The 10,282-nt window shown below is 54.7% G+C and overlaps 1 protein-coding gene across 2 annotated transcripts in view; it reads left to right on the forward strand.

Annotated features, from left to right (window-relative positions):
* Window positions 1-10,282, forward strand: part of PRELP (proline and arginine rich end leucine rich repeat protein) — a 13,935-nt gene that overhangs the window by 1,348 nt on the left and 2,305 nt on the right. For both annotated transcript variants that reach the window (XM_006096914.3, XM_006096915.3), the window contains exon 2: window positions 7,181-8,142. In XM_006096914.3, the coding sequence (XP_006096976.1) occupies window positions 7,197-8,142 (946 nt within the window). In that variant the 5' untranslated portion in view covers window positions 7,181-7,196. The remainder of the gene's footprint in view (window positions 1-7,180; window positions 8,143-10,282) is intronic.

Consider the following 10,282-nt stretch of genomic DNA (forward strand, 5'->3'; position numbering starts at 1 on the left):
ATGGCCGGCCAGGGCTGGAGACCCTGGGTCAGGCGCCTGAGGGAGACCTGTGTGGGGACCGAAGAGCCCGGGGCTCATGGCATTGCTGGCTGGGCAGAGGGCTTCGTGGTTTCCTGGACAAGGACTATCTGATGGAGGAGGACCAGAGCGCCCCACGTGGGCCATCTCCTCGGGGAGTGGGAGTTGGTGCTGACCCAGGAAAGATCCCCTGTGAGCTCTCCCCTCCATCCTCCTTGCAAGCACCGGCTGCCACATCATGAGGAGCATCCTGGAGAGACAGATTCCTCCCACCTGCTCCTCTGCCTGCCCTGAGCCTGAGGCACTGCGCTGGGCCCCTTCCCCTCCCGGCCAGACCCCTCTCCTCCCGCCCAATCGCTGTCTGTTCTGATGGCCTTATGGGGAGATGGGCTGGACAACAAGGTCTGCCCAGTGGGCATCCCCATTTACTGGGCATGTGAGGGGCGATTCAAGGCTGGAAGGGGCGAAAAAAGCCAGATGTGGGAGGTTGGGATGGGAATCATGGGTCACACGGGAAGCCACCTTTGTGCCTCCCCCTCCACATCCCTTCACTTGTGGCAGAAAGGGGGGTGGGGTAGTGTATTGGAGGACAGAGTGAGTGGTCCAGGTGGCTGGAGATTCTATGGTCTCTCCAATTAGTTGGTTCTCAGACCCCAATGTGGTCTCACACACAGGCCCCAAGCGAGAGGAAGTCACTCTGTGTGAAGGAGCTGGAGGGAGGGGACCCACGAACCCCTACCCACCTGCCAGGATGCCTACCACCTGGTGGGGTGCTGAGCTGCCCTCCGGCCAGGCTGGAGAGAAAGCCACCCCATTGATCCTAACAACAGCTTAGTGTTCAGGGAGCACTCACTTTACACTCATTTACTCATTTAGCCCTCAAATCACCACAGAAAGGTTTTAATGTGCCCATTTTACAGATGAGTGAGCTGAGCTTAGTCAAGGTAAGAGGTTTGCCCAAGAGCACCCAGTGACGAAGCTGAAGGGTATATATAGGGTTAGGCCCCCGATCCGCAAGCACCCAGGCCCGCAGACAGGAGATGGCGAGTCCAGGAGCAGAGCCAGCTCAGTGCTGTGCCTTCCCCACCCTCCCTACCCTTCCTCCCCACTTCCCACCTCCCATACCCATGCTTCCCCACCCTCCCCACCCCTCCAATGGAAACTTGCTCCTCTGCACCGGTGGCCTGAAGCCAAAATATCTTCCCTCTGTTTACACTTTGCCTTGTGGTAGACGCTGAGGAGGCAGATGGTCTCTCCACCCTAGTGTTATATTGATTTTTAGCACTTTTTGATCTGCAGCACATTTTAAAGTGACTTATCACACTTGCTCTGACAACAACTGGGTGAGGAATGCAGGGATAGGGACAATTTTATTAACCCCTTTCACAGGTGATAAAACTGAGGCCGAGCAGGTTGGGCGACTAGGGGGCAGGTGGAGAGCCCTCCTCCCGGGAGAGTTTGCACCGGGAAGCTCTCCCCCCACAGTCCCAGTCAAGCTAAAACTTATGTCGGCCAAAACTTATCCGGATTGCGGATTGTGTATGAGTGGCAGCTGCAGATTGCGCCCCCAGGAAAGGGGCAGCTGGGCAGTGTCCCCATTGAATTCATCCTCGTGTCCCCATATCAGCTCTCCCATCACCTCCGGCCTCACAAGCCCTACTCACAGGCCTGGAAAGGCTCTCAGGCAACCTAGGTGGCCTGCCTGGCTCCTGCTCACCTGGGCAGAGACCACCTGACCCTCCTGGCTCCCCCCTCCCCCTGGGCTGCAGGGTGGCTCTCAGAAGCTGGAATGTGGAACAGAAAGGCGGGAATCGGGAATGGGAATCAAGAATGAGGGTCACGCCCATGGCCCTGGGTGTGGCTCCGGGGCAGGGGGCAGCCCCATTTCCCACAGCAGGGTGGTGGCTGGGTTAAGCCATGGAGGTTTAGAGGTGACCAACTAGGCAGGGAATCTGACAAGAAAGAAAGAAGGATGCCAGTAAGCCGTGTGGAGTATTCCTTTAACGGGGAGACACACCCAACGTGTGCCCAGCCAACCCCAATTCCCGACTCTCCATACAAAACCAATTACCCTTCAACTTTCCCCCAGTGACTTGGAAATCCCGTGTGGACCTCAGCCCAGCCCTGCCCCGAGCCTGTGTATTGCACCAGTCCTGGGCATTTGAACGTGAAATGAATGGGTTCATGAGCTAGACCAGCGGTTCTCAACCTGTGGGTCGCGACCCTTTTGGGGGTCGAACGACCCTTTCACAGAGGTCGCCTAAGACCATCGGAAAACACATATACAATTACATACTGTTTTGTGATTAATCACTATGCTTTAATTATGTTCAACTTGTAACAATGAAAATACATCCTGCATATCAGATATTTACATGACGATTCCTAACAGTAGCAAAATTACAGTTATGAAGTAGCCACGAAAATAATTTTATGGTTGGGGGTCACCACAACATGAGGAACTGTATTAAAGGGTCGCGGCATTAGGAAGGTTGAGAACCACTGAGCTAGATAGAGATGAGGCGAGCTCGCTTTACAATCAGCCTCTGGGGCATCTGCTCTTTTATAAACAAATCGGTGGATGAGCGAAGCCCCTGCCATTTGCAGAGCTTAGGCCTCTGACAGGCCTTCCTGTGCATGACCTCATCTGATCCTCACAGGGATGGGGAGCCTGAGGCCTGGGGCGGAGGGGCAGGGCGGGATGCAAGCCCAGATCTCCAATCCTGGAACTGACATTCACACTTCAAACACTCTTAGGAAATGTTCTTAAAGGGAGAGACTGAATTTTGAGCTGGTCAAAGCCATGGCAGTCCCCCCAGGGCAGCAGCGTTCTGAGAGCCAGTGCCCGCGAGCAGGGCCCGCTGGGCAGCGTGTCTGGCCCCCCAGCGCTCAGCGACGGAGCTCTGAGCTCAGCAGAAGGCTGGGAGGTGGGAGAAATTTAAAAATCACACACACTTGGGACCCACCCTAAGAGAGCGTACGATTGGGCAGAAGCTTCTGGAAGGCAGCAGCATGAGAAAGCGTGACCTTGGGCTTTGGCAGGGGAACGGTGAGTCCCCGAGGAGTTCAGGATTTAGGACAGGACAGTGCACGCCAGAGCTGCGCTGTCAGGACTTCCCTCCAGGGCCAGGCCCCAGCGGGAAGAGGCGTTGCCGGGTGAGAAAAGCCCTAGAAATGAACGCTATTTCCCCGAGAAAGAGGCGTGGCGGCTCGAAGGCCCACGAGCACACAGGGTGGTTCTGCACAGGCTAAGAGAAAGGGAGTTAACAGACCCAGTCGCTCCTGGGAGCAGCGCCCCCAGCTTTTCCTAGGGAGCCCCCATCTGCCGTGGGAGGGGCCTGGCCAGCCCCCCAGGTCTGAATGTAGAGGCTCAGGACTGTGGGCAGACCCTAGCTTCCTGAAGGGTGTGGGAGGGAGGGCGGTGGGGTGAGGAAGGCCTGTGTTCATTTCTGAGGGAAGGAGTGGGGGGCTGGTGTGCAGGCAGAGCTGTGACTCACCCGTGACCCTGTCACTCCTGCCCACGAGGCCTGGAGCCACTGAGAAACACCCCTGGCAAGGCCTGGGTCACCCACAGAGTGGGCTCCTGCTGGAAGCTCTGGACCGGTTTCCTGCTTAACTCGGGGCCCAGGACCCGGCAGAGGCTGTGCTGACAGCGAGGCCAGGAAACTGGGGAGCCTCTTTGGGGCAGGGCTTCTCCCATCGTGAGAGAGTGTTTATTTCAGGTTTCTGGGGGATAAGAAAATAAATGCCCAAACAAAAAGTTTCAGGGTCACAACAATTGGGGCTTTTAAAAATGTTTGTATTTAGTATAGTAATGCTCTAACTGCCTCCTTAAAATTGATATGCAAAATGATGGTGTTATCTATATCATAAAAGCCTAAGCAACCCTTATGGCAGAACGACTAGAATGACCGGTCGCTATGATGCACACTGACCACCAGGGGGCAGACGCTCAATGCAGGAGCTGCCCCCTGGTGGTCAGTGAGCTCCCACAAGGGGAGCGCCACTCAGCCAGAAGCCGGGCTCACAGCTGGTGAGCACAGTGGTGGTGGCAGGAGCCTCTCCCTCCTCCATGGCAGGCAGCGCTAAGAAGCAGTGAGCAGGTGGGCAGTAAGGAGCAAGGGGTCCTGGACTGTGAGAGGGCGCAGGCTGGGCCGAGCCCCCCGCCCCCAGGGCACATATTTCATGCACCAGGCCTCTAGTTGTCAAGAAAATTACCGGACTTTTGAAATATTAATTCATGGTTCATCAAGTGGTGTTGGTCCGGCCACAAGACTCCAAGTGTAGTTTTACGATGACTGTCTTCCCTTTCCCGTCCTCTCAGTGTGTCCCTGGGACTGTTGTAGCCCTGACTGTAGATAAAGTGAGAATCCAACAGCAGCTCCTTTGTGACCGGAGGCCCAGGAAAAGGGGCCCTCTTGGTCCCCGTTGGGGAGCCGGCCTGGGCAGAGACCACTTTAGAGGGAGGTGGAGAGGCAACAGAGGCTGCAGGCAATCTCTTCCCTGCTTCCTCCTAGCCCAGTGGTCAGCAAACTCATTAGTCAACAGAGCCAAATATCAACAGTACAACGATTGAAATTTCTTTTGAGAGCCAAATTTTTTAAACTTAAACTATATAGGTAGGTACATTGTTATTAACTTAATTAGGGTACTCCTAAGGCTTAGGAAGAGCCACACTCAAGGGGCCAAAGAGCCGCATGTGGCTCGCGAGCCGCAGTTTGCCGACCACGGTCCTAGTGTGTCTGTCTGCCTCCCCTCCCTCCCTCCCTTCTTCCTTCCTGTGCTCAGGGTACTATATATACGGGCTTACACAGGCACACAGAGCACGTACAAACATGAGTTTGCCTCTGTGTATGGTATAGAAGTGTGTGTGCACAGAGAAGTGTGTATGTGTGTGTGTGCACAGAGAAGTGTGTATGTGTCTGTATGCAGAGAAGTGTGTATGTGTGTGCACAGAGAAGTGTGTATGTGTGTGTGCAGAGAAGTGTGTATGTGTATATGCAGAGAAGTGTGTGTGTATGCAGAGAAGTGTGTATGTGTGTGCAGAGAAGTGTGTGTGTGTGTGTGTGTGTGTGTGTGTGTGTGTGCGCGCGCGCGCACATGTATGAGGCTGGAAGTCAGGATGTGCATGTGAAAAGTGTGGGAGACTCCCTCCGACCCTCCAGGCTTGCACTCTGCCTTCTCTCCTGTTTCTTTTTACATTCAGCTCCTTCGGAGCACCTGGCTGGGAACTGAGCAGCTGGTGAGGGGCTTCTATTGTCTTCCTCTGAGCAAAGCCCGCACTGAGTCAGCCACTTGTGCAGGCAGGAGTCTCAGTGGATGTGGGCTCAAAGGAAAGAGAGCGGGCGGCCTGGACAGAGGCAGTGATCACAGGGTCTGGATGCAGCGGGGGACACACTCCAGCCCAATCTATCTCAGAGAACCCCAGGAAGCCTGCATCCCCAGGGTGTCCCAGATCCCTGAAGGGGACGGGGCAGACACAATTGTGAAGAAGCAGCCAGAGTGGCCTGGAGAAGCAATGTGGGAATGACAACCTGATCTGGAGACCAGAGGGCTGTCACAAGGATGAGGGCTCTGGGGAGGGGATGGTACATGAACCCCCTTCCCGGGCCCTTCCCAGCCAGGCCAGGGGAGAGGCCTGTGGGAGCTGCCACTATGCGTCTGCTAGCCTGAGTCTATTGCTATTTCCCCAGCTTAGTTCAACTAGAACCACATGGTCCTATTGGGGACAATGAGAAAGGCAACCCCAAAATATCCTCCAGCAACCTATCCCCTGTCACTGGGGCTAGCAGGAAGCTCTTCTTGGTCCCTCCACAGACCAACTCCAGTGCATAGAACAGCCATGCCTCCCAGCCCGTGTGGCTCCCTCCGTTGGTTGAGCACCATCCCATGCACAGGAGGTTGTGGGTTTGACTCTGGTCAGGGCACATGCCAGGGTTGTGGCCTTGAGCCTTAGTGGGGCCTGTGCAGGAGGCAGCCAATCGATGTTTCTATCTCTTTCCCTTTCCCTTTCTCTCTCTGAAATCAATAAAAACACATTTTTAAAAAGAGAGAGGGAGAGAGCAGCAATAACAGGCCACAAGAAATGAAAGTGGTTTCCCCACAGCTTTCAAGCTCTTCCTTGTTTTCTTTCCAGAAGCCTCCACATCTGTGGGGGAATTCTTGGTGTGTATCCTGCTGGCAAGGGCCAGTGTTCGCTGAGCCGAGTGCAGTGGGTGAGGGACAAGCAGGGGGGACACACACGTGTCTGAAGCACTTTCCTTCCTTCCCAGGATCTCCACGGGCCCCGCCCTGGAAGGCAGGAGCCCTGGCCCTGCTATGAAATAACTTCCTGGCCTCGGCAGCCACTTCCTCCCTCCAGTACTCAGTGTTTATAAACAGTAGAGTCTGCACGTCATTGGTGGATTTCAAACCAGTTTTTAGCAATGCAACTTTATTTTTCAAATGAGTGCTTTGGTTAAACATAGATTGATATAGATATAGATAGATATAGATATAGATATAGATATAGATATAGATATAGATATAGATATAGATATAGATATAGGTATGGATGTGGATGTGGATGTGGATGTGGATGTGGATGTGGATGTGGATGTGGATGTGGATATAGATGTAGATATAGATATATATCAGATTAAAATAACACAGAGCTGCTCAGGTTGGCACAGGAGTGAGCTGGGTGCCCCAGGGCCAGCTCCTTGGCCTCCCTCCCTCCATAGAAATGGGGGCACCATTGAAAACCATTGAGCTGTGTGATCTCTAAGGACATGTCTGGATTGTAACCCCCCAGGACTCCATGGCTCATATGCCCTAACTCCCTCTTACGAGGACAGGACTGATTTTCTCGAGCTGCAGAAGGGGAGCCTGGGGGCTGGAGGGCAAGCGCGGGACTCCTGCTTCACCGCCCGGTGTGATTTCTGCAGGAGGGCTCCCTCCCAGCGTGGGCTGAGCACATTGGGTGGCGAGGCCTCTGGCAGGGAACCCAGGCCCTCGAGCCCTGGTTACTTTCTCACCTGCTAGATACAGGCGAACAGGGAGATCCTCCCACAGGCCCCTCCAGAGCCCCCCGGAAGCCGTCCCGGCCACTTGAACTGCAAAGTCATGGCCTCTAATTGCTGAGGCCCAACTGGCTAATGACCTTCCGCATCTCTCCCTGCAGGTGCATCACCCGGATCATGAGGTCATCTCTCTCCTTGCTCCTCCCACTTCTCCTCATCTTGGCCTCAGTGACCAAAGGTCAGCCAACAAGACGACCAAAACCCGGGGGCAGGCCCAGGCCCAGGCCGAGGCCCAGGCCCACACCATCGAAGCCTACCGACCTGCCTCCTCCCCTCCCGCCAGGCCCTCCGTCTCTCTTTCCTGACTGTCCCCGGGAATGCTACTGCCCCCATGACTTCCCATCTGCCCTCTACTGCGACAGCCGCAACCTCAAGAAGGTGCCTGTCATCCCGCCCCGCATCCATTACCTCTATCTCCAGAACAACTTCATAACCGAGCTCCCAGTGGAGTCCTTCAAGAACGCCTCGGACCTGCGGTGGGTCAACCTGGACAACAACAAGATCAGCAAGGTGGACCAGAAGGTGCTGGAGAAGCTACCCAGCCTGGCGTTCCTCTACATGGAGAAGAACCAGCTGAAGGAGGTGCCCTCCGCCCTGCCCCGGAACCTGGAGCAGCTGAGGCTGAGCCAGAACCAGATCTCCAAGATCCCCCCGGGGGTCTTCAGCAAGCTGGAGAACCTGTTGCTCCTGGATCTCCAGCACAACCAGCTGAACGACAACGTCCTCAAGCCTGACACCTTCCAGGGCCTCAAGAAACTCATGCAGCTCAACCTGGCCCACAACGAACTGAAGAAGATGCCCCCCAAGGTCCCCAAAGCCCTTCACCAGCTCTACCTGGACAGCAACCAGATCGCGACCATCCCTAACGGATACTTCAAGGCCTTCCCCAACCTCGCCTTCATTCGCCTCAACTACAACAAGCTGTCCGACAGGGGGCTCCCCAAGAACTCCTTTAACCTCTCCAACCTGCTGGTGCTCCACCTGTCCCACAACAAGATCAGCAGCGTGCCTGCCATTAACAACAAGCTGGAGCACCTGTACCTCAACAACAACCACATCGAGAGTGAGTGGGGAGGCGGGGCCAGGCCCGGGGCGGGAGGCTGGGGACTCACCACATCAGCCTGTTCTCAGGAGCCTCAGGGTGGGGGTGCGCAAGAGACACCCTGCTTGACACTGGACTTCAAACCATGGCCTTATCACTCGCTATCTGCATGAGCCTGGACAGATAGTTGGCCTCCCTGGGAAGTTCCCTCCTCTGTAAAGTGAGAATGGTAATAATATCATCAACTTGGTATGAGGATGTAGTCGTTTAACGTGGATGCCATGCCCCGAATGCCATGGCTGGAGGGTGCTCGCTTCTCTTCCTCCATCTCTTCTCATCAGCCCCAACTCCTTTGCCCTCCAGATCTGTCGGTAGGGTGGACACGGAATACAGTCCTGGACATTCTCCTAAAAGCACAACAGTGACATTTACATGCCCACTCTGAAAAAAAATAAAAAATAAATGCCCTCTCTGAAATGCCCGGGCCTGTCCGCCGCGGACACTGGCAGCTGAGTGAGATGGCATCCCCCCAAGTCTGCGCCCAGCTTCTGAAGCATCTGTAAAAGGTATACACAGAGAGGCAGCCGGACAGGGTGGGCAAAAGTAGGTTCATAATAATGATCAACAATACAATAATAAATAAATAAATAAATAAATAAATAAAACTACAGAATAAACGCTGTTTCAACTGTAAGCCTGCTTTTGCCCACCCCTGTATATGCAGGATCTGCTCCTGGTGAAAATGCGGCAGCCAGGAAAACACGCTGGTGTGGGGGGCTTTCTGAGTCTGTCTGGGGAGCTGGAGTAGTTAGTTGTGTAAGACGGTTCGCTGAAGGCAGGACTCCCCTCGGCTGCTTTTACAGGGTCCTGGGCTGTGGGGTATCCATTGCAGCCCCAAAGAACAGACTAGTTTTGCTTCCATCAGCAATGTCAGCTCTGAGCTGAGCGTCAGGAGAAAGGCTTAACATCAAAAGCACCAGTATGACCTGGCCATTGAAGCACATCAGGGGTGCAGCCGCTGCAGGGATGAAGGGGCCAAAGGGAAAGGGAAGCTCCCTTCAAATCACCGTAGGAACCCTTAGTTGCCCAGCCCAAGGGGGTGAGGGAGATTGTTGAATGTCTACAACCTGGAAGCAAGTGGTGGGGAGAACAGGCTTTGCTCACTCGTCTGGGATAATTACACAGTGAGAGGGGCTTCTAACATCTGGCAAGAAACACATTCAGGGAGTAAACGGAGGCCGCTCATTGCTCCCCGGGATGCTGGAGAGGCCGAAAGTATAGCCAGAAGCCACATAACTGACAGGTCGTCCCGGTAGAAGAACAGGCTGCTGAGGGCGAAATCGGAAAAATCAATCCACTCTCACCGTGTCGCCGGTTCGGGAGCTGAGCATCAGGGCGGTCCCCTGACGGGCCTACGTGACAGAGGCTGTAAGAAAATCCCTGTGTCAGGCTCTCTCTGCTGCCCCAGTGGTGAAGAGAGAAAAACAACGGCCCCGCGGATGATAAATGAGACCAGGCTTAGGGGAACAAAACTTCATTTTGTTGTTGCATCTGATGTCATCTAGCAAGAGGTGAAGGAGAAAATGAAATCTCATTTTCCACTGGAAAGCCCAGAATCAGTAATCACGTCAGAATCAATAGGCTCAGCCAGCCCCTCGGGCCCTGTGCCCTCCCCAGACCCCCTTCCCTTCCTGGCAGCCCCGTGTCAGTTACTGGGACCACCTTCTGCCCATCCACGTGCCTCAGGTCCAGGCCACAGGACCCTCCCACACCCACCTGCCGGCTCAGATCTCACCTCACCCCACTCTCTCCCCACTGCGGCTAGATCCGTCTTTCTACAGTATAAGCCTCGTGATCGGCTCCTTCCAGATTTCACCCCCAGGACACCATAGTTCACACATCCTACCATCCCTGTCACAACAGCAGCCCTGCTCAATACCAGTCCTCAGGCTGAAGGTCAAAGCCCGTCCTTAGTGAAATCGCTGAAAGCCGACCATATTTGGGGCCACAGCTCACCTTTCCAGCTCACTCTCCCTATTTCCTCACACTGTGCTGTCCACTACTCCCAGATTCTCCCGTGATCCTTTTGGCCCCCACAACTCTATGCAAATAGTTTCCTCTATCAAAACCCCAGCCCCAGGCCTCCCCCTGCTATAATCCT

This window comes from Myotis lucifugus, unplaced genomic scaffold, assembly GCF_000147115.1.
Source record: "Myotis lucifugus unplaced genomic scaffold, Myoluc2.0 scaffold_190, whole genome shotgun sequence".
NCBI classification, from domain to species: Eukaryota; Metazoa; Chordata; class Mammalia; order Chiroptera; family Vespertilionidae; genus Myotis; species Myotis lucifugus.